Raw genomic sequence first — 24198 nt, 5'->3', positions numbered from 1 at the left:
TCCCCCCCAATGGCTGTAGGAGGGCCAAGATTTCACTCCCAGGCCAGATCCTACTCTGGCTATTAGGTGCTCTAAGTGTGATCCTATTCAACGCTGTTCACATCCCTGAAAAATAAATGCATACAAAAAAACCCAAAATGATGGGTCCTCGTCCTTCATCACTGCCTCTTATTCGGTGCAGATCTAGGACTTAGTCTTAAGGCTCAGCTGGTGATGTGTTGCAATGGTAGATGAGTTAACATGTTTCCAGGGACTTGAGTGGGATGGAGTAGCATCCAACTGGTAGAGTAGGTTCCAGTAAAACCATTACCCAAAAACAGCAGGAAAACACCATCAGCTGCTATCCTCCCTTGTGTACAACATGCTATTTTTTATTATTATTTGTATTACTGAAGATATTTAAAGCTCCCAAACCAGGATCTGGGTGTACAAGGGCTTTTCACGCTTATAACAAAAACTAAGACACTCCCTGCTTTGGCGGACACATAATTTAAGCGGGAGACAACAACTGAATACAACTCAGAGATGGAAACCCTCATGGCTTATGAGGAGAGGCTGAGGAAGCTGGACTCATTTAGTTTGGAGAAAAGAAGGCTTAGTGGGATTTAATAGCAGTCTTCAACTGTGTGGAGGGTGGTTATGAAAAGGATGCGGCTACACTGTTCTCAGTGGTGGAAGATGGCAGAACAAGGAGCAATGGTCTAAAGTTGCAGCAAGGGAAGTTTAGGTTGGATATTAGGAATAAACTCTCACTAAGCGGGTAGTAAAACACTGAAACAGGTTACCCAGAGAAGTTGTGGATTCTCCATCCTTGGAGGTTTTTAAGACCCAGCTAGACAAAACCTTGGCTGGGATAATGTCACTGGGGCTGGTCCTGCTCTGGGCAGGGGGTTGGACTAGATGTGACCTCCTCAGGTCCCTTCCCACCCTCATTTTCCATGATTCTATGATTACAATTAGCATCATTAGCAGAGGCGGATTAGTTCAGATGCAACAACAATTTAGGCTACTGTGCAATTCAAAAGGCACTACAACACAAACACTTTGTTAGGTCCTGGCTTTGGAATGGAGACTAAATGTGGCTGGGTTTTATGTTTTAGGATCATAGGAAAAAGACTTGTGAGATCATCTACTTATTTTTGTTAACTGAATCTTCTTCGATTTGGGGCTTTTCAAGGGAAAAAACCCCCCAGGTAAGTAACACTGTATTGAAGTGCTTCTCAGGGGCAGTCAAATGCTATGTCCTGTCCCTTGTGAAGGCTGCAGAACTCCCTTGCGAACACAAGGAGCCCAGCCCTCCTTTATAACATGTGAGTGACGGAGGCAAGGACTGCAACAAAGCCCTAATCACTCAAGGTGTGCATTTGCTAAAAAGAAGCAAAGCATTCCCCTCAATGAGCGAGCATATCCTGTCTGCTAAGTTTCCTCGAGTATGTGGATCACTTATCGGGGTTATGTTGTAAATGAGACAACCAGCTTTCAGTGGAGAATCAAACACACAATGAAACATTGTCCAGCTTTCCATTCCATTGCCCAGAGCCCTTGTCGTTTCCATTCAAAGCAAGTGAAACAATAACCAATATTGAACAAATGGTGTTAATGAGTATCCAGAGCATAGGAATGTAGGGTTCGATGCCCAGCCAGTGTAAATCAGTGAAACACCAATGGCTTTGATAGACACCATCTACCGAGTCAGAATTTTCCCATCTAAGGATTTGGCTCATAACACCATCTCGGACATACGGTCCATCAGATTCAGACTCCTGCGTCCAGCTGTGACTAGTATGTGTTGCTTCAGAAATGCAAAAAGGACAGCCGAGGCAATGATGTGGTAGGGGAAGGTATCTTCCCGACTCCTGGTGCGGTCAGTAAAACCCCTATGAAGCGTGACATTTTCCCCTTGCTTAACCAGGCTACCACAATTTGCTTTCACAGTGACCTCACTAAGCCCAATTCTCCATCCTGCAGAACCAACCCTACTCCAGACAGGCAGCATTTTATTTCTTGAGAAATGACCAATCTGCGACAGGGCAAAAGAAAACGAGGTCCACTGTGTGGAAGCGCAAATGATGAAACAGGGTTGATAGCATTAGAAAAAAATAAGGCCTATTGTCTTAATACCTCTGCTTTGACTAAGGATTTGCTCTGAGAATTACGCTCCCTGCCTCCGACTAATAGCATTTCTAAAAAATGCAAATTGGGAAGAACATTTATTTAACTTTTGGACTCTTACATTATTTTAATTGGTTTCTTTCAATTTGTTTCACCAAAATAAAACTTACAGCCACCAGACGCAATTACAGTACAATTCACACTGAGCCATGATTGACTGTGCCGCCAGTAAATAAGCGGACTAGCTTAATGGACCAGTTGCAATTAGATTAGCAAAGTTTGCTGGAGCCCAACTCATGAGCTGCAATAAAGCACAACTAGAGGAAATGGGAATTCTGTGCCAACTGGTTGCTATTTATTGCTGTCAAGGAGGCTGATCAAAGAAAGAAATGCAAAAAAACCACATGGGCAGAACCAGAAAGCCAACAGACATAATTACCCATCAATGTAGTCAGTGTCAAAGTCCATGGTTTCATAACTTCCTGCTATGACCTGCCCATAGACTTCTATTAGGCTTCCTGTTTAGAAGGAAAAGGAAAACTAAGTGGTTATTTTTTAAAGCAGCATGTAAATGTTTTCAGAGGCAGGCTGACAAAGTAGGGGTTACGGGACATATTTGCAAAGGTAGTTAGGTGTCAAGAGCCAGATCCTGTTCCACTTAATAGGTCTCTAAGTAGCACTTAGGCTTCTATGTGGTGAAGTATAATCCTATTCCACCCCACTCGAGTTCCTGAAAAACCAACCGTGTGTCTACTTTTGTAACGTGCTTGCCTTTTTGGCTCAAGACTAAAACTCAAAAAGTGGCAAGTTGAACAAGGACCCACCCACATTTTGAATTAAGGGTTTTCAGAGATCAAGAAAGGTCAGATAGGCTCCCAAATAGATTCTCAGGCACTTACTGGGTGCAATAGGATCTGAGATTTACAGAAGTGCCTAAGTAGTTGAAGTACTTAACTCTCCCGCTGACTGCCAGTGGAAATTAGGTTCCTGTCATGCATGACCAAAAACTCAGAACTGCTGGCTTTACCCAGAAAACCTGAATCATTTGTGTTTCACCAGAAACCAAGCATTTTTTGATAAGCAATGACAAAAATTAATTTCTTCAGCATTTTTCACTGCCAAAAAATATATATATTTCTGACCAGCTCTGCTACCGAGTCACTTCAGGCAATCAAACTTTAGCACCCAGACATTCATTATTTTGGTGCATCCACCAGATGCATCTCAGCAGCAATTTGGTTTTTAAAAGGGAAATAAAGGGGTCACTGGGCTCATGTACATGGGATGTTTACTGCAAACTAATTACCTCCGCAGTAAATGTCTGTGTCTACACATGCACCCCTATTAGGGTGCGTGAAACTAATAAACTCCGCAGTAGGGTAGGACTTGCAAATACGAGTGGTACCATGCGGTGGAGTATTTTTTGTGCATAGCAGCACATATGTAGATGCCAATCCTGCTGCCTGCCAGCCAGCCCCCGGGCTGAAGCACCCTTGTGCCCCAGCCAGCTGCTCCGCAATGTGTTGAGCCACACTGGAGCAGCCCCAGGTTGGCAGGCTGACCCCTTCTCCCCACGCCCCCAGGTCCCCTGCCAGCCAGGGCTGCTGTGACCCAGCTCCATGTGCTGTGGTCTGGGCACACATGTAAATGGTGCACCTGGGAGCTTCCTGGGAGCAGTAAGCTCCAGAACTTATTGCTGTGCATTAATGGTACATGTAGATATGCCCACGGATGGGAGTCAAACTCTAAAGTAAATTAGGCTTGACAAAGCCGTGTATAAAGCCACAGGTTTTCCATGACTAACTCCTCCAGAAGATGACTGTTCACTCACCATGACACATTTTCAGTCTTCAGAATGGTTACAGGGTTAAACTTTCAGCACAGAAATGCCCTTCACTGTAACATGGCAAAGGATCACTTGCACTTGGCCCTGTGCATCAAGGCTAGATTTTTTCAAAAAAGCCAAAGGTGGTGCTCACCCATCCTTGAGGGTCTTCAAGAGGAGACTGGACAGGCAGCTGGTTGGGTTCACATGACCCCAGGGTTGGTGACCCTTTTCTTCCCTGCCAGGGGCAGGGGGTCAGACTAGATGGGCCACTGAGGTCCCTTCCAACCCTAGAATCTATAAATCTATGAAAAGGGGGCACATCTACACATATAATTAATGCAATGGGATAAGCCATGGAGCAATTTGTGCTAGAGTCAACTACTCATGGGTGCAGCATCTACACGTCCACCTGAGACAGCAGCAAACTGAGCCAGGCAGGAGTTTAGGACAGGGCCGTTCCTGCCCTATTCTGCCTGCCTGCCTGCAGCATCCAAGAGAGCTCCAAGCTCCAGCCTCAGTTGTCTGGGTGCCAACCCCGGGTGGGCAGGGGGCACGGCGGTCAAGCCCAAGCAGCATGTGGCTGCATCAGGTGGCAGAGGAGCTGGTTGGGCCATGAGCCTCCTGTAGCTGCTGAGACATGTGGCTAGGCAGCAGGAAGTTGTGTAGCCCCCTGCTGGCTGCGCTAACCAGGAGCAATTTACTTCCAGGTCAGTGTCTACATGTACATTGCTGCACAGTAAATAACTCCACAGTAGGATAGCGCTTGTATTTGCAGGTACTACCTTGCTGCACAGTTTATTAGTTTCCTGCAGCACTGCACATGTAGACACGAGACAATTACTGCAGAGCTAAATTAGTCAGCTCCACAATAAACATCTTGTGTAGATACACCTAGGAGTGGAGCTTAATTCCCACTAAGTTGCAATGGGATCTGGGCACTTACCTTTAAGAATCCTAGCTCAAACATACACCAAAACACTCATACACCCACACAGAGAGAGTAGGGACAAGACTGACAAAATTATTTAGGAATTTCAAGAGCCAGATAGTTAACTAGTAGGATTTATCAAAGTGCCTAACGTGCATTAAACTTTCACCCTCACTACATGCCTGTCTAGACTCTAAATACCCTAGGATCCTTGCTTTCCAAGGACTTCAAATTTCAAGATGTTAAATGCTCCTAAGATCTCCAGAAGCAGCTTGAAAATGGTAGCAAAATTATGGTAGAAAAAGACAAACAAGGTTCTTTGGGTGAATCTGATAGCTTTTATTAGACCAACTTAATTAGCTGGAATTTTTTTCCCCAACTGTTTAAGTTGGTCTAATAAAAAAAATATCACCCAAAGAACCTTGTCTGTCTATGTCCTTAGACCAACACGGCTACAACCTACACCCCTGGTAGACAAAGAAGCAGCTATGGGTAACAGTTTGGACAAACCAGCACTGAGATACAAAAGAGAAGGTAAAAAATACTCACAATTGCCAAGCACCTAGTCCTTTTTATATAAGTGTTTCTGTTCATCTTGAATTGTACACCAATAGCTTGGCATTTGTCTACCATTTTTTTGGTCATTCAGATCCTGATTGTTGAACTCATCTAGACCCAGCACTCTTTCCTGCTTATGCAGGGGGTCGGACTCGATGATCTATTGAGGTCCCTTCCTACCCTAACATCTATGAATCTATGAACTCTGATGATTGCAGGGGCCCCCTGAAGTTAATTAAGTGCTGTACAGGTTGGGATGGAGTTGCAGGTATAGAGTCTGGGACATTATCCAAATACCGTATTTACTTGCATACCACACACTTTTCCCTCCAAATTGGGGCTTTATGTTTTAAGTGGGGAAGCTGATTTTTGTGTCAGAATCATTACAAGAATAAAAAGGGGGAGAGGTGCAAACGATCATCAGGATTTACAATAAGCAATGTGGTTGTTCTGCAACATCGTTATACTCAGCCAGCTTCAAATGAAGGAGATTTGGCATCTTTACAAGCAAAGTGCTGGTCAGTGCATGCAACAGGGCCCAACCCACCAAAAATAGCAGTCTCTTACAGTATCAGCTGGCAAGGCTTGATTGCATAGCTCAAGTGTTAGTTTTAGTTCTGGAGGTGACTAGTTCAATCCTCAGCGTGTCAGATAGAAAATGGCAGCTTTGTCATACGGAGGATGAAAATATGAAACATCAAAGAGTAATCAAAGCAGTCCCGATGTGAAAGATCCCTTACCTGGGACTCCAGATGGTGGATTAATTTGGTAAACCACAGGTGTCTGAGCGGCGGCAAACTGCAAGAAGAATTTTCTACTTAACTAAACAAGCTTTCACAGCAGCCCTATGAGATCTGACTGTATATCGTTCACAACACAGTTGGCAGCCAGCATTTCAGACACTCCTATCTGAGGCTTTGTCTTTAAAGCATAGCTCTACTCTGATGTGCGACTATGTAAAAAAATGCCCCCTTCTTGCTCAGCATATTTGTCCCCCCTGTGTATTCAAAGTCAGATCTGCCATTGTCAGTGACGGCAATGATGTTGTATTTCTTTTTATACCTCCTAGGCCTGCTAAGTCATTGCAGCTAAGAGATTCCTCTCCAGTTTATGCATGGCTAACAGGAGTCTTAGCAAGTTATTCACCAGTTACACCGTACACTGAAAGCAACTGGGTTGCACTGGGACCACTGGGGGTCTAGCCTGAGTTGCCAGGGGACAATCCTACATAGTTCTACCACGGAGGGCATTACACAGTTGACCACGCGTATGTGGGATAGATGGAAACCAATAGTTAACAGCCTTTTGCCTGTCTTTCTGCTCCTCAAATCCTCATGATTGGTTGGAGATTATCCCAAATTTCTTTGCTCTATCAGGATTGGCTGAATGCCTTCTACATCTGATGCTGGATCAGACAAGCAGCAAAATTTGTGGGCTAAGGCAATATCTTTCCTTGGACCAAATCAGTAGCTTGCAGGTTTGCAAGACAACCTTGTGAGTCCAAAATACCCTTCTTCAGGTCAAGGAGAGCAGCAGATACAAGCAAAGCTAAATCCTGGAAAGAACAATGACGGCCATTTTACGCCATCACATAAATAAATGTAATTCTTTAACACAGATGGTAAGCCTGTTTGTAGCCAGTGTCCAGTGTCTGAAATTTGAACTTTAAGTTTTTTATTGGAATTACAGATCACGCAGTATCAATTCTTTGCTCCAGTTAGGTAGATGTACTTCACCGGGCATGTCTGCACCGCAGCTTCCAACGGAGCATGGAAATACCCAAGCAAGCTTTAAACACAGTACCAAAGCTAGCCAAGATGCTGGATAACTTACCCCACACTAGGCTCCATACTCTTGCAACTAAACTACTTCTGGTACCTGTGGCAGCTCATTTAAAATTAGCTTAAGGATCTCCACACTGCAGGCAGATATACCCTTGGCCCCACCCTTCTAGTGTGAATACTTGCATTTCGGTCCAAAATTGTGATGTTCCGGGAATATTGGTGGTATTTGTAGAGTGACAGGTATGGCACTCTGGGTGCAGTTCACTACACAGAGGGCATATCTACATGTGCAATCAATGCAACTGAATATACTCTGGCTCAAGTTGAGCTAGAGTAAACTAATCCCAATTTCACCATCTACACATGCATTTAAGAACAGTAATTTACTGCACTGCCGGATATCACTTGTATCTGACAGGACTATCTGGCAGTGCAGTAAATTAGTCTATTGTACCTTCACTGGAGTAAATTAAACTACTGCACCTTAACTGTGGACTAACTTTCTGTGCAATCAGGCTTCTCATGTAGATGCTCCCAAAGCTAATTTCTTCCAACAAGATTTTCCTCCAATTCACTCCCTCTCTCATCGATTCTCAGGTTTTTGGGACAAGCAAAGACAAACTAAATAGAGGGCCAGAGCCTCAGCAGCAGCAACTGCCATTGCTTAACCTGTCCCTGGGTGGGGATCTGGTTCCCAGAGTTTGCTGAAAGATGATAGCAGCAGAATATTTTTTGGCAGTATTAAATTTCTTTCAGTGAGAATTTTTAACTCCCTCCAAACTTTTGGGTATTGCCCCATGCTGGAGGCAGGATACTACATGAGGAGAACAGGTCTGGTGAGACCAGTACATTCTGCATATCAAAAACTCCATGGTACTTTTGATTTTAATGAGGATGCTCCATTCCTAATACTGGATAATGTGTGAGGTCCTGTTTTTTCATCAGGGGTCAAAGCATTGTAGAGAGGTACAGCATTATGTTACTGGCATGCTGAGGCTAGGGCAAAAAGCTAGGAGTAGGGAGCCCTGACCTCCGCATAAGGCCAGGAGGGTGATATTGGGCAAAATCACTCTCTACCTTAGTTTCCCCATCTGTGAAGCTGGGTTAATGGTGATTATCCCTCTTGGTGGAGGATGCTGAAATCTCCAAATGAAAAGCTGCATGCACCGTGTAAGCACCAAGGGCCAGATTTGCAAGTCACATAAGTTTTTGGCTGTCCAGGGATGCAGGTAGGCACCCAGGGCAAATTCTGGACTGGCAAACTAGGCATCTTAAATAGGAGGTGAACCTGACTCTGTAAGTTAGGACTACCAGATTGGCCAGGGAATGCAGGTTCTGGTCCCTACCCCCTGCTCTAAGGCTTACCCAGGACTGGATTTGACCCACAGCACAGGGGATCAACAGCAAGCAGGTTGGCCCCACATGCCCCCTTCCTTGCCCTGTGCTGCACCTCTGATACCCTTTGCAGACAGAGGTAGGCTCCATTCCTCTCTCCTTTCCGCCATGCTCCTTCAGACATTGGCAGTCATCTGTCTTCCCCATCACCTGAGGAGGGGTGGCTCCCTGGAGGGTGAGGGGGGTGGGAGCAACCTGGCCCATAACTCTAAGATTGAAGTCCACTGGTTTAAGTTTGTGAGTCTACATGCATTTGTGAATCTACCAGACACTTCTATGCATTTGTGCATGAGTCTACCGGACACTTCTATGCACCGATAAGGGCCAAATTTACAAAAAAAATAAGCAGGCTTCTCCTGATCCCTCTCTCCACTTCCACTAGCCCTCCCTCAGATCCTATGCACCTCTCCGTCCTCCTCTCTGACCCTTATCCTGCTCTTAGGCTCTCTTGGTAGTAGACAGTGTGGATAACCCCCCTGGCTAGTCTAAAAACAGACTTCACAGCATTGATGCAGCACTGCAATGATTTGCACTTTCTCACACACGCTGGCCTTTGCCTTTCTAGCCCACTGGAGACAGCAGCCTAAAATATTAATGATGAGCAGCATTGAGTTTCCCTCAAGCTGATCATCATGGAGCAGCGAGGTCAGCTCGGCACAACACGCCGGGGTGGGGCTGGCCGGAGGACGCAGCCAAAAGCAGTGGTATAGCCGTGGCCACCAGCTGCCAGGAAAGCTGTCCACGAGCTGTTCAGACTTGTTGCAGCCTGCAGCGGGTGTTTGCAACCGAGAGGCGAGGCAAAATTAATTTTTAATACTCCTGGCTCACGGATTGCAGTCCCAAAACAAAGAGATGCGCTGTGTTTTATTTAGCTTGGCACGTGTCTCATTAATGGCATCCCCTGGTGATTTTTCATCAGCGCTCCAAGCGAACTGAACCACCCGGCGACTCGCACGCTTTCATGTGCAATTTACTGAAACACTGGACTCTGCCGCACGGTGCTGGAAAGGGAGCTCACACAAAAGCGAGGCATAACTTCCGATCACAGGTGATCATTGGCAAACCATTACGGTGGGGGATTCTGCTGTGCAAATGCCACTTGATCTCGACTTAAGGGGAAACGATTATCCTGCACTAGAAATCAAAACTGTTTTTATAAACCTTGTCCTGCACCCTTTGAATTCACCCAATATTAATGGGAACAAAATAAAGCTGGAGGGTTTAAAAGAATAGGAGCATAGAGCAATTATTCTTATTCTTCAGAACGGGAACTGAAAGGGGGAAAAGGACAAAATTCGACTTTGCCTATTATGCATCGGAGCTGCACTTGGATGTCTAAGCCCTGGCCCAGTTCTGTTCTGTCTCCTAGACGCAGAAGTGGCACTAAGTGCCACCTACACAGATTTAACATCGGATGCCACCCATGGGTCTAGGTTGGGCTGACTTCGTGCTCAGAGCAACCTGATGTGGCTAAGTTGCTGTCCAACCCCCAATATGCATGGAGCAGCACATCCGTTCTGTGCAAGTCTTGCAAACTTTAGCATCTGGTAGACACCAATGCAAAGAGACATTTCATCTTTTAGCTCAATAGCCTAAAGGTGAATGCATTCGTCTGGGAAGCAGGAAAGACAGCTTTCCAGCCCTGCCTCAGACAACAACCTTTAAGCCCACATATTTGACTTCCTTACAAAGTGCCCTAACCACTTGAACTAGGTAGGGCCAAGAGCTTGGTAGAGCATGGACTATGTGGGGCTAAAAGTACCCTCTGTTCCCAACATCTGTGGTGTAAGAAAGGGTGGGTGATCAGGGCACTAGATCCAGGTGCCCACTTTCGGAGGAGTGCAAGAGTGGTAGCCTCTGCTGTTGGAGGGACTGGACCAGCCCCTATCACTGTTGCCCTTCTGCTGCAAATGCCACCCGGGGCACAGACCCTATTCCTCTAGTGTCACTGTAGCTGGGTGAGAAGGGAACTGCTCTAGAAAACAAAGCAGGGGGCATGCCCATGTCCGGGCACCTACCTTGCTGTTTTTGAATTTCGCATTGGATAAAAAACCATGGGAAAAACAGAATTTGTCCAACGTGGGTAAAGGACAGTGGCAAGATCCCAAAGTCATTCAGCAGCAGAGGTGGGAACAGACCCCAGCTGTCTCAACTACCAGGATCCTGCTTGCATTAGCATGTCTATAGTCACACATAGTTTGCAAAAAGAAACTTTGCAGCATCCTGCATCTTTCTCCACATTCCTTGTAGTCATTCACACGTGAGAAGACAAGTACAGCTTTTCCGACAGCATTTGCAACCAAGCCAAAATCACAGAGTGCTGAAAAGCAATGCAAAAGATGGGATGATCTCCCTGGGTTTGCAATCGGCTGTCAGATGGATGAGGCTCAGGATGCCCCGGAGACATCGCAAGGAGTCCAACCCTTTCAATGCTGAGCTGCCATACTGGTATATCATGCGCTGGGGTGCTAGTGTGCCCCATGCACTCTTCTGAGCATGCTCAGTTGAAAGCAACATAATCTAGGAGGTAATGTGTTCATTTGGGATTCAGGAAATTTGGAGTCAAATATAGTTTATGCCACTGATCTGCTGGATCATAGGAAAGTAGGGCTAGAAAGGCACTTGCAAGATGATTTAACCCAGCCCCTTTCTCAAGGCAGGATCATCCCTGACTAAACCGTCCCAGCCAAGTGTCTGCCTAACCTGCTTTTGAAAACTTCCAAGGACGGCGATGCCACAACTGCTCTAGGTAACCTGTTTTCCAATGCTTGATCACACTCAAAGTTAGAAAGTTCCTCCTAATCTCCAAACTCATTTCCCCCTGCTGAAGCTTGAGGCCCTTGCTCCTAGTCCTGTCCCCTATGGCCACACAGAAAAGCCCATCTCCCTTCAGATATTTGAAGACTGTTATCAAATCCCCTGCCTCAGTCTTCTCTTCTACAAATTAAACACATGCTAATTCTTCCAGCCTTTCCTCATAAGGCATGCTGCCCAAACCTCCAGTCATTCTTGTTGCTCTGTGCTGGACCCTTTCCAATCTGTCCACATCCTTCTTGAAGTACAGGGCCCAAAACTGGACACAGTGCTCCAGGTGAGGCCTCACCAGTACTGGATGGAGTGGCAGAATCAATTCACTTGATTTGCAAGTGAGACCCCCGTTAATACAACCCAGGGCGCTGTTGGCTTGTAACAAGAGCGCCCTTATGACTCACATGCTTCTGGTCTACTGTAATCACTAGGTCCTGCTCTGCAGTATTGGATGGCCTTAGAGAAGTCCTCTGACCTCTTTATTTCCCCTTCCTTCTACCTTCAAACTATAAATTGCTATTAGGGGCTGATTCTGGCCATGTGTTTGCACCAAATTTAAGACATTCAGGCTTCTCATCATAATTGTAATATTAGTGTTTTGCCCTGTATGCCTTAAAAGTGCAAAAAGGGGTTTACTGGGACCGTCATTTTGATGTAACCACGGCTATAAGAACCTTCTAGGTCATCTCGTCTGGGATTAGATGGCACCCCCATACCTGCCCAGAGAAGGCACTTTCTGAATACCTCCCCTGAGACTCAAACAATGCATGTCTGGTTGGTACCAGTCTGTTATACTGCACCCACCATCAATTATCCTTATGCATTTCACATTATTAGTCGGTGTTCACCTTAAAAGTGCAGTTGTCCCCAGTCATCCTACCCGAGGTGCTTATCACCTGCCCATTAGAAGTCACTTCTGGATGGTACACTCCCTCTTGCAGCAAGGACCTTAAAAAGAAACAGATCAGGCTTTAACACACAGGCCAGATCCTTCCCAGGCAAAATTCATTGTAGCTTTGAAGGGATTTTAATAAAAATTAGAGCCCACTCTTCTACTGATTTAGTCAGGTTTATAAATTGATACACAAAATGAGAATAATCCCCCACATACATAGGCATATGCACTCCACTGGAAGTAAAGCAAACTGCCGAGAAAGTGCAAGTAAATGAAAGTGAAAACCAAGGGGGGGGGGAGGGTGTTGCAATACAAGCTTAGCAAAACCATTGCAACATTTACCCTGTTTCATTCAGCATATGTTTATATTGATTTAGCTTATTTGCCCCGCTACAGATGCATGCAGCACTAACAGTTACACCAGAAGAGCTGATGCCCACTTCCAAGAGAAACTTCTCCTCCTTTGTAGGAGTAGGAGTTGCTTGGACCTGGGATTAATTGGGTACTTTTAACACTGATTCTCAGCAAAGCCCAGCCGAATCAATTCACAAATGAGCAGTATTCTTGGAAGATATTGTATGATGGGAGGAAAAAAAAAAATAGTCCAGTGGTTAGCCAACAGGTCTGGGCCTCTAAGGATGTGTTCAAATTCTTTGTTTGCCCTCTGTCCGAGGGGGGTTGTAAGGATTATGAGATGGGATCAAACACCCTAGACTGAGACCTCAGTGGATAACCCACCTGAGCACAGTAGAGAGACAAGAGCTCAACCAGACAAAATGGTAGAGGCCTCGAAACAGCTGACACGTCCACAAAGCAGAAAAAAGAAAGCAAGAAGCAGGGTTTGAGAGGGAGGCATGAGGCATACAACAAAAGCAGAGGACTCAAAATCGTGTCCTGGGCCCCGTGAAGGATGGTGGGATAGCCCATCTCTTTTGCCCGAGGCAGAACCCCTCTACTGGAACATCATTGTTTTTTCTTCAGGAGAGGGACGAGGCCAAATAAAGACTGAGCTCGGGAGATAACTGGCATTAATGAAGAGCTGAATGGGAGACGGGGATAACAGCCAATGAGTAAATGGGTCGTTTTACTTGAAACCCCAGATTGTGAGCATCGCTCCTAGGAGAGCGTGCCAACCAGCGTGACATTTTGGTGGGTAAGGTGCAGCCACAGGACAGTAACCATGCGGGCAGTGGCAGTGCAAGCTTTTGTTCACCAGCCAACATGCCCCAAATCTGACCTGAAGGGACCACCTCTGGGGACAAAAGTGGAGTCGACCAGCCTGGGGTAGATTTCAATGCAAAATCCAAGTAACGCTGAGCACCGCGTCCCCTTAACAATGAATTCTCTTATTACCTTTGTAAAGCACAGGCATCGTTGTTCACAAAACTCTCTCTGAGCCTTGCTTAATAACCCTACGCCCTATGTCAATGAGGGCCACCCTTTTCATTAGGCATGCTGCAAATCAGCCACATGCTCTCCCTGTGTACCACCCTCCTTTCCCTGACCATCTTTTGCTCAGCTTTCTCTTCCCTGCCCTGTGCTCCTCACCTGATCTACTTCTCTGCTTTTTGTTCTCTACCCAATTTGCAGCTGTAGTGCCTGCCCCCTCCCTGGTCTGCTGTCTTCTATGCACAGAGGTTGCCTGTAACACTTGTGGCACACATGCTGGAGGTTGGCCACCCTGCCCTACGTGAAGGGATACTGAAGTATTCACTAGGATTAACACCTTTAAAAGCTAGGTGGGACCTTCATGTCCTCCTGCATGATACAGGCCTGAGAGTTTCACTCGTTCATTCCTCCAGGAGGAAGAATTACTCTTTTTTTATTGCATGCATACATGCTATTAAAACCAAAAACTCATGGCTGAGTAACATCATCCCTGTAAGAAAGACAACCAGTGAGTATGCATGCACCACTTGGCAAGCTCTTCCATTAGTAATTTCACACAACATTTAAAAGTTACGCCTTATTTTCGGTTTTGATGCCTTTCGAGGCATTGGATTTCATTAGGCCTTTTACGCTACGGATTCAAGTAGCCCTTTATGATAAAAAATAAAGCATAAGAAATAGCATACGCAGGCAAGAAAGTCTTTTCTGAATCTTTTACATAATTTACCTTGTTTTGCATCTTATGGTGGATACATCAAAATGCAGAGGGTGGACATCACACACAACTCTAGGAAGAGTTGGATTTACCAGGGACACTTCCGACGGAGACCCATTGGTCGAGTACCAGAGACCGAGCTGGCCAGATGTCAAACCTAAGCAATCTATTAGCAAGAAACCTTTGGTAAGTATGGGAGCGTTTTATACTCTGACAGCAGCATAGCTGTTAAACTCCATATGGGGCATGATTAAAATTTTGTCTAGCAGTACTAAACTAAAATCCCTGATTGGGACTTTCAGTCAAGCATGGGGATATTTCTTTCACGTTTGGGATGAAATGAAAAAACGGTGGGATTTCCACACACTTGTTGGATATGTTGCACGATGATGAATAGCAACACCAAAGTATTTCAACTCGGGCACTAAAATCAAGCAGCTAACTAGGTATTTGGGCATCAGTAAATGGCCAGGTTTCTCCTGGATGCAGTGGGACCATTTGAGCCACTGCTCAGAAACACAGAGAAGTCAGACCATCTATGGAGGCACCTAGTTTTCAGTGGCCAGCATTAACAATTGTGGACTAGGTGGGTGATTCTGTTGCCAATTTTTTGGATGTTATCTCAAGTCAAATGTTAATTAGTAGTGTTCTTAAAGCCCCAGCTACTGGAGTCAAGTGAAAAGATGACAAAAAGCTCATGTCATAATGTTGGGGATTTCTAACCCTCATTAAGGATTTATTGTTAGCAAGTCTTAGGCGCTGTATCCCAAGATTTCCAACAGTCATTAAAAGCCACTGGAAACTCACCATCCAATCTCAGGGTAATCCATGTTCCTCCAGCAATGCTGCCTTCCCTGGGGTCAATGAATACTTTTGCAGAAGTCACTGCAAAAATAACCCAGCTACTTCAGCATGAAATGCAAACAGCAGAACCAATTATCCAATATCTTTACAATGATAATGGACACACTTGTTACACTCATCCATGTGGGAGACATTTAGAGGGATATTTTTACACTGTGTTCCTGCCCATGGTCTGTATTCAGCCTTCACTACTCTGGTCCCTCAGCCTTGTCTACTCTTTGCCTGGTGTCCATCTTCTGCTTCAGAGGTCTCCCAGTACTCTGGTTGAGCAGCAACCCTCTTTTGGAAACCAACCACAGCACCCCTCCCTTGGCAACTCTGACTTCTTTGCTGACTTTGCAAGTCTCTCCTTGCCCTCCCTCTTATATGGCACTAAAGAAACATGGCCAGAATTGAGCCAGAGACTTAAAGTAACATTCATCTGGCACTTCTCCAGCACTTTGGTAGTAGGAAAAGCAGGCCAAATCCCATACCAATTATGACATCTACTGGAAGCTCAATGCCAGTCCCACATCTTTCTTCACGAAGCTATTGGCTTCTTGGCTTTTGATTGACACTATTAGAAAACCTGCAGCTCTCCATTGCATTTCACCCTGTTCTGAATGAGTGTTACAGCCTTTTTGGATTTCTTGCTTGGCTCCCGTGGTGGTACTTTTGAAGTTGTAATGTGCTGTGTTCAAGGTATAGAGCAGACAGGAGGTACACCCATGAGATGCTAGACCAGACTAAACCAGATGCAAATTGGTCCTGCTTAATGAGGGTAAAGGAGGTTTGTTCCACATCAGCCAGATGTGTTGACTCTTATTTAAGTGAATCCCAATGTGGGGGACCAGAAGGTCCCGGAAAAGGAAGTCCATAGGTTATCCACAAAAGAGACAGTACCAGCATCACCATGCCAATGAGCAAGGAACTGGCAGGGACACCCGAGAAGGTAATGGATTCCCTATTCCAACAGACACCCACTGGCGAATCCATTGACCAAAGAAGGAGGCAAACCGATGGTTTGGGTGGGCCTTGTTACACATTAATTTTGGGCATCTCTTAGCCCCTAGATTATCCACATGTTAACACATTTAAGTGACTTAAAGTACTCGTTATGCTGCTCAAAGTAACGCCACTCCAGTGCAGGATTATCTCTGATCTGCATAACCCAGCTCTTGTTCTGTTAAATTGTGGCCACTCCCTGCAGATGTGCCACTTAAATTGAAGATATGACTGCAAACTACCACTAAGCCGATCAACATTTCTACAGCTCACAGTGGTCCAGAGAGGTAGATATTTTTCTGTTAGGAAGTAGACGAGGGCACAAACACATTTTACCCATATCACAGGACAAAGCCAGCTATTGACAATAACTTCCATCTGCTACTGTCCTAAGCTGACATTTGAACTAAAAACGATGGGGAAATAGTCATTTCCTACAGTACAAAATCACTGCCAGGTGTTGCTGTGTTGGCATATCAGGGTGAGGAGATCAGTCTACTGGACACTGCCAGTGGTCTGTCTTCAGTATGGATTACAGACCTAACCATGGAAAGAAAGAGCTGTATCCTAAGTACATTATATCACATCATATACTTCCTGAAACAGTGTTGGTAAAAGTATATAATGTTCAGGGGGGAAGTTGTTCTTTTCCCTTCTTCACTGTCGTTTGCTGCTACTTACATCTGCACAGCCTTATTGAGACTCCGTGCTCTGCCCTCCCTGCTAAAGGTTCGACTGAGAGATTTTCACTGGGCATCCACAAGAGCATGTGGCCCAAATGTCCCACACATTTCCAGGCAACTATAGGCCCGTCAATCTTACCTCAATCCTGGGGAAACTCTTTGAGAAGATCATCAAGGAGCACATCTGTGATGGGCCGGCATGGGGGATGATGCTCAAGGGCAAGCAGCATGGTTTCATTAGGGGCAGGTCATGTCAGACCAACCTGATTGCCTTTTACGATCAGGTCACAAAAGCATTGGATGCAGATGTCGCCGTGGATGTAGTCTTTCTGGACTTCAGCAAAGCCTTTGACACTGTCTCCCACCCCATCCTCATTAAAAAACTAGGCGACTGTGGCATCGATGCCTACATGGTCAGATGGATTGCAAACTGGCTGAAGGGTCGCACTCAGAGGGTGGTGGTGGACGGGTCATATTCAACCTGGGGGGAAGTGGGCAGCGGAGTCCCCCAGGGCTCAGTCCTTGGGCCCGCCCACACTGTTCAATTTCTTTATCAGTGATTTGGACGATGGGGTGAAAAGCAACCTGTTCAAATTTGCTGATGATACCAAAATTTGGGGTGAGGTGGGCACGCTAGCAGAGAGGGAAAGACTGCAGCAAGACCTGGATAGGTTGCAGGGGTGGGCTAACAAAAACAGCATGCGTTTCAATACGGACAAGTGCAGGGTGCTGCACGTGGGCAGTAGTAACCAGCAGCACACTTATAAGATGGGAAACTCCCTTCTTGAGAGCACGGAGGCAGAAAGGGATCTTGGAGTCATCATTGATTCCAAGATGAACATGGGCCGACAATGTGAGGTCACGGTCGGCAGGGCTAACCGGACCTTGTAGTGCATCCACAGGTGCATCTCAAGTAGGGCCAAGGAGGTGATGCTCCCCCTCTACGCAACACTGGTCAGGCCGCAGCTGGAGTACTGTGTCCAGTTCTGGACACCCCACTTCAAGAGAGATCTGGACAACATTGAGAGGGTCCAGAGGAGGGCCACCCGCATGATCCGGGGACAGCAGGGCAGACTCTACAATGAGAGGTTACGGGACCTGAACCTGTTCAGCCTGCACAAAAGAAGGCTGAGGGGGGACCTGGTGACCATCTATAAACTCATTAGGGGGGACCAGAAGGGTTTGGGGGAGACTTTGTTTCCCCTAGCACCCCCCGGGATAACAAGGAATAACGGCCACAAGTTGTTGGAGAGTAGGTTTAGATTAGACATCCATAAGAACTACTTCACAGTTAGGGCAGCTAGGATCTGGAACCAACTTCCAAGGGAAGTGGTGCTGGCTCCTACCCTGAGGGTCTTTAAGAAGAGGCTTGATGCCTACCTGGCTGGGGTCACTTGAGCCCAGTTTTCCTCCTGCCCAGGCAGGGGGTTGGACTTGAAGATCTACAAGGTCCCTTCCCACCCGACTTCTATGATTCTATGATTTCGGGAAGACAACCTGCCAGTTAATCATAGGATCATAGGAAGTAGGAATGATTTCTTCGTTGGTGAAATGTTGCCATCCAATGCCCAGATTCTGTTACAGGCATTTTTTTGCAGAAGCCATCTAGTTTCCAGCCTCATGTTTCGATAGCTCTCCAGCTTTTGCAGCGATATGTTAACAAAACCCTTCCTGCAGCCTTCAATAGAGCTGCCAGTTGCTAGTACTGCACCTATTTGGGGCATATACCCTGGATGTCCACACAGACTCCCACATGGCTATCAAATGGAAACCAGTTAGTATGAGCAAGCATGAAATGAATATGGAAATTATAGAGAGATAGAGCATGAAGCTAATCATCTACCCACCGGTTACAGAAACAGAACTGGGCTACCATGCCAATAATACTAGCAACTAGACTGCATAAAAATCAGCTTAGTGACACTAGTGAACTGTAGCATTTAACTTGCAGGCCTCTTGCAAAGCTGCTCCTAGAATTTCAATGATCTCTTGCCTATCATAGTGGTATGGAGGGGTTGGGTTTTTTTGTTCTGCTAGCCTTGTGGATGATAATTTTGAGGCCAGCTGCCCCATAACACTCACCTGTTAAGAGCAGCAGCTCCACATTCAAAAAGAATGGTATCAAAGCATTCATCTCCAGGCTCTGACTTCAATTTCATGAGAGGTTTTTCCCAAGATTGTCAGATCACTCACACTTTTTGGAGTTACAGCACTTGCCTTTGGTATCTTCGGACTTCCCTGGAACATGAAAAAGAACCAGCTCTGAATTCATTATTCATATGACAAGCCTCTAGGGCAGAGAACAGTGCTCGCAGTCATTGTCCTGCTGCCTAGGAAGGACTGTTGCCTGCAACCAAGAAGGGCCTGGGAGAGGGATTTATTTCATCTCATTCACAATATAAAAGATAATAAAAAAAAAGGAGAGGGGAAAAAAAGAGTTGGTAATAGGACATGAAGCTTCATTCCTTCCAGCTTTTCAATGGAGCTCAAGAACAGACTTTCATGCATCTGGCAGCCACAGCTTGGAGCCAAGCTTTCATGAGATTTACACATAGTTAAACATCGAGCGGGAGGGAGGTTTGCAATACACCCTTTTCAATTAGATATTTGATGATAAGGTTGAAAGGTAGCCTGGGAGGAATTTTGAGGGCTAACTGTGGTCCGTCAGTCCAGAAAGTTTAGGAACCACTGCCTGACGGGACGTAGAAGCACTGGTCCATATGTACTTGGTACTACTGATTTACTTTAAAGCAACCCCCAGATGTAGCTAACATTCAGTAGGCCATTTCAGTTGAGACCACCCCTGCTAACTCAAAAACTCAAATCCCCTTAGGATCCCCTACTCCATTTAATTCAAAAATTCAAATCCCCTTACGATCCCCTACTCCATTTAATTCCTATTTCCAATTGCTTTGGAAAAAGAGATGAGCTTTGTAGTGTGCTTGAGAGTGTAGCTCTTTAAGGTCAAATGGGGGAGCGAATTGTAAAACCAAGAACCTAAGAGACAACATCTATCTGGTGACTGGCCAGGGAGAGCAAAGACTTTTCAGGCAGATTGGTTGGCAGAAAGACTGGAGTGTGTCCCTGCCTGGACAAGTCAGGGTGATGTTATGCAGGGGGATATAAGGTGAGCTGGTTTGGGGAGGGAGAGAAGCTGCTAGGGGCTGTTGAAGAGTGATATCTCCTCCAAGGGAGAAGGAATTTGCAGATAGGAAAAAGGGAAACTCAGGTAGAGGAGAGGGAGAGGAAGAATTGTCCCCATGTCTGGAAACTCCCCTCTCTTCCTTTTCTTCCCCCTTTTCTGAGCTTTCTGTCTAGCTGGGTCTTAAAAACCTCCAAGGATGGAGACTCCACCACCTCTCTGGGTAACCTGCTCCACTCTTTTACTACTTTTCTAGGGAGAAAATTCTTCCTGATATCTAACCTAAACTCCCCTTGCTGCCACTTGAGCCCATTGCTCCTTGCTCTGTCATCTGCCACCACCGAGAACAGTCCAGCTCCATCCTCTTTGCAACCCCCCCTGCAGGGAGGTGAAGGCTGCTATTCAATCCCCCTCGGTCTTCTCTTCTCTAGACTAAATAAGCCCAGTTCCCCCAGTCTTTCCTTACAAGTCATGTCCCCCCGGCCCCCAAATCATTTTTGTTGCCCTTCCCTGGACTCTCTCCAATTTGTCCACATCCTTGCTGTATTGGGGCACCCAAAACAGAACACATTACTCCAAATGTGGCCTCACCAGTGCTGAATAGACAGGAATAATCACTTCCCTTGACCTCCTGGCAGCACTCCTTCCAATGCAGCCCAGGATGCCATTAGCCTTCTTTGCAACAAGGGCACACTGCTGGCTCATATTCAGCTCATTGTCCCCTATAACCCCCAAGTCCTTTTCTGCAGACCTACTGCCCAGCCAGTCACCCCCCGCTTGTCCTGGTGTATAGGACTGTTCCTTCCTAAGTGCACAACTTTGCATTTGTCCTTGTTGAACCTCATGAGATTTCTTTTGGCCCAATCATCCAATTTGTCTAAGCCACTCTGAATCCTAGCCCTGCTCTCCAGCATGTCTATGACTCCCCACAACTTGGTGTCATCTGTAAACTTCCTGAGGGTGCACTCTATGCCATCTTCCAGGTAGTTGATGAAGACATTGAACAAAACCATCCCCAGGACTGATCCCTGGGGCACTCCACTTGATACCGGCTGCCAACTAGACATCAAGCCATTGATTATTACCCTCTGAGCCCAATGCTTCAGCCAGTTTTCCATCCATCTTACAGTCCATTCATCCAACCTGTACTTCTTTGGCCTGCCTGGGAGAATGCTGTGGGAGACCAGATCAAAAGCCTTGCTGAAGTCAAGTTACACCACATCCACAGGTCTCCCCGCATCCACAGAGCCAGTCATCTTGTCACAGAAGGCAATGAGGTTGGTCAAGCATGACTTGCCCTTGGCCATGACTGTTCCTAATCACCTTCTTCTCTTCCAAGTGCTTATAAATGGATTCCTGGAGGACCTGATCCATGATTTTTCCAGGGACTGAAGTGTGGCTGACTGGTCTGTAGTTCTCTGGATCCTCCTTTTTCCCTTTCTTAAATATGGGCACTGTATTTACCCTTTTCCAATTATCCAGGACCTGTCCCAATCACCATGAGTTTCCAAGGATGATGGCCAATGACTCTGCAATCATATCAGCCAAGTCCCTCAGCACCCTAGGGCGCATCTCATCGAGCCCATGGACTTGTACACATCCAGCTTTTCTAAATACTGCCTAACCTGTTCTTTCAGCACTGTTGCCTGCTCACCTCCTCCCCAAACTGTGCTGCCTGGTGCAGTAGTCTGGGAGCTGACCTTGCCTGTAAAGACTGAGATGAAAAAGGCATCAGCCTTTTCTGCATCCTCTGTCACAAGGTTGCCTCCCGCATTGAGTAAGGGACCTACACTTTTCCTGATTCTCATCTTGCTACCGACATACTTGTAGAAATGCTTCTTGTTACCCTTCATTTCCCTGGATAGCTGCAACTCCAATTGCACTTTGGCCTTCCTTGTTTCATCCCTGAATGCCCAAGCAATGCTCTTATATTCTTCCCTACTTATTTGTCCAAGTTTCCACTTCTTATAAGCCTCTTTTTTGTGATTTAGTTTACTGAAGAGTTCCCTGCTAAGCCAAGCTGGTCTTCTGCCACACTTGCACATTGGGATGGTTTGTTCCTGCACTCTCAGTCAGGCTTCTTTGAAGTACAGCCAGTTCCTCAGTCCTCCTCAGACTGGCTTCCCAGGGATCCTGCCCCTGAGAGCTACTGAGAGACTACACCAATCAAGAGAAAGGCCCAAAATACAGGAAATCAAAAGACCTCAGGAGCCTGTGCAGGTTTCAGAACTGATGCTCTCTTATGAGACTGGGTAACAGAGGGACAAGGCCAGCTAGAGGTGTCTGACAAAGTTAGACCAGCCTAGGTTTCCATAAGGCAGGGGTGTCAAACTCTACTGGCCTTGCAGGCCAGAAGAGCAGCATGGGGCTGTTGCATGGGTGGGATCAAGGCCACCGACACCTTCCTACTCCCCCCTACCCACTCACCCATCCATATACCTGATCCAAGACCTCCGGTCCAGGACCAAGCCCAAGGGAGCACCACTTACAGTACAACCAAGGACTCTGCCTGAGCAATCCCCACCAAAGATGCAGTCCCCGGGCACTGCAAAGGGGGCAGGACCAGGCAACACATTATGGGGCTCTATGGGCCAGATCCAGCCCATGGGCCCTGTTTGACACCCCTGCCATAAGGGGATGGCAAGGAAGGCATCAATATTGACTAATATGAAGGCAAGATGCAGCCAGCTATGGCAGAGCCAGGCACATTATAGACATTTAAAACCTATGACACCAAAACACCCATTTCAGCTGCACTTGCCAGTGGATCATTAAAATCAGGCAGACCAAAATGCATCGTTTCAATCGGGTTGTAATGCATAACTACCAATAACCTGCCCTCAATAAGGCCTGTGTTTCTAGAGAGCATTTCATCCACTTGCCTTAGTCCACTAGTTGGGACTGGCAACACCCTTGCTTGAAGCAGATGAGTTTTGTGGCCTGTGATATTAAAGATGCAGAAACTGTGGCCCAGAAAGGCAAGTGACTTGGTACATCGTAGCACTGATAGTCTGTAGCCTTGAACTGAATAAAAATCATGAGTTCTGCAGCCAGGCATAGTAGCTAAACAGCAGGAAATCAAATCCAGGTTCTCCTAATATAAATATAGAAACATTCAATAGTATATATTCTTTTCTTTCTCCCTCACACCAGCTCTCCTGTTCTAATAGATGGATGAACTCACTTGAATATGATAATGTATGAAGACCACAGGCTATTTGACTTCTGTTCTTTGCGTGATGAGTGCTGCTGCTTTGTAATACAACTGTTTGATGTATCCTCCTTGCAGTTCACAACACAACTACGATCTCTGCTCGTCAGAGTCTATCACATTTGCTCCTGTTGATCTAGGCAGACAAAAGATTTTTTTAAATAGATATATGCTATTGCTTACCTTATCCAATTTGCTTCCTTTCCACCCCTCAGAGGAGAGAGGCATGCAGGTGCCTTTGATTTCCAAACAACCTTTCTTCTCTCATCAGGTGGAAACTTCACAGCTTGGCTCTATTTGTTCTTATTGCTCTTTTGGGGCAGAGGTTTTTCCAAGCACTAACTTCATTCCCTCTGCAGGTAAGCAAGTCACGTCCTGCTGCAACTTGCCAAACTAGTTTTTTTTTAAGCAGGCTGGATGCTTTTCACAGGAAAAGCTTGGGGCTGTCCATAGGGCAAGCTTAATTATTAACATAAGCTGCTTTCTATTAACCACTTTGCTCCAAGTCTTTTATTAATAACCCCGGGGAGGGCAGCAGGGAAAGCAACTTGGAGTGTTTCTCTTTTTGGGAGCAGCCCATTGCATGGCAATAGCCACCTGAAGACAATTGATCCAGATTTCTTTTATTTTACTTTCCGGGTCTTCTCTATAAAACATAAGCAACAGATCGATATTCCCCAAAACGCTCATCAGTTGTGTCAAAATAGCTTTAAGAACAAAACCCACCATCCAAAAAGTTTGCAAACCCACAAGCTCAGCCCAATGATTCCATACTTTTTCAAAGTATCCCTAACTTTGCCAAGTGTTTTAGCCAAGTTTCAAGAAAGTCTGAGGCAGCGTCTACAATTTCAGGAGGAAGTCACGTGAAATTTGGTGGGTTCCCCTGGCTCCCCTAGAAAATC

At 46.0% G+C, this 24198-nt stretch overlaps 1 protein-coding gene across 12 annotated transcripts in view; it reads right to left on the bottom strand.

Annotated features, from left to right (window-relative positions):
* PKHD1 (PKHD1 ciliary IPT domain containing fibrocystin/polyductin) overlaps positions 1-23685 on the bottom strand; it is a 389637-nt gene extending 365952 nt beyond the window's left edge. For 11 of the 12 annotated variants that reach the window (XR_002091425.2, XM_019491318.2, XM_019491321.2 and 8 more), the window contains exons 1-7: positions 23480-23685; positions 19026-19181; positions 15220-15297; positions 14425-14578; positions 12262-12361; positions 6167-6224; positions 2552-2630 (exon numbers count right to left, since the gene is read on the bottom strand). Coding sequence is in view for 11 of the 12 variants with exons in the window: in XM_019491318.2 (XP_019346863.2) it covers positions 2552-2630; positions 6167-6224; positions 12262-12361; positions 14425-14578; positions 15220-15297; positions 19026-19077 (521 nt within the window). In the remaining variant the exon portion in view is untranslated. Of the gene's footprint in view, positions 1-2551; positions 2631-6166; positions 6225-12261; positions 12362-14424; positions 14579-15219; positions 15298-19025; positions 19182-23269; positions 23433-23479 lie in introns of all 12 variants that reach the window. The other variant, XM_019491319.2, reaches the window with a different exon arrangement.
* Between the last annotated feature and the right edge of the window lie 513 nt (positions 23686-24198).

Source organism: Alligator mississippiensis, chromosome 1, assembly GCF_030867095.1.
Source record: "Alligator mississippiensis isolate rAllMis1 chromosome 1, rAllMis1, whole genome shotgun sequence".
Lineage (NCBI taxonomy): Eukaryota > Metazoa > Chordata > Crocodylia > Alligatoridae > Alligator > Alligator mississippiensis.
The sequence above is the reverse complement of the archived record's forward strand: the minus strand, read 5'-3'. Positions and strand labels throughout refer to the sequence as shown.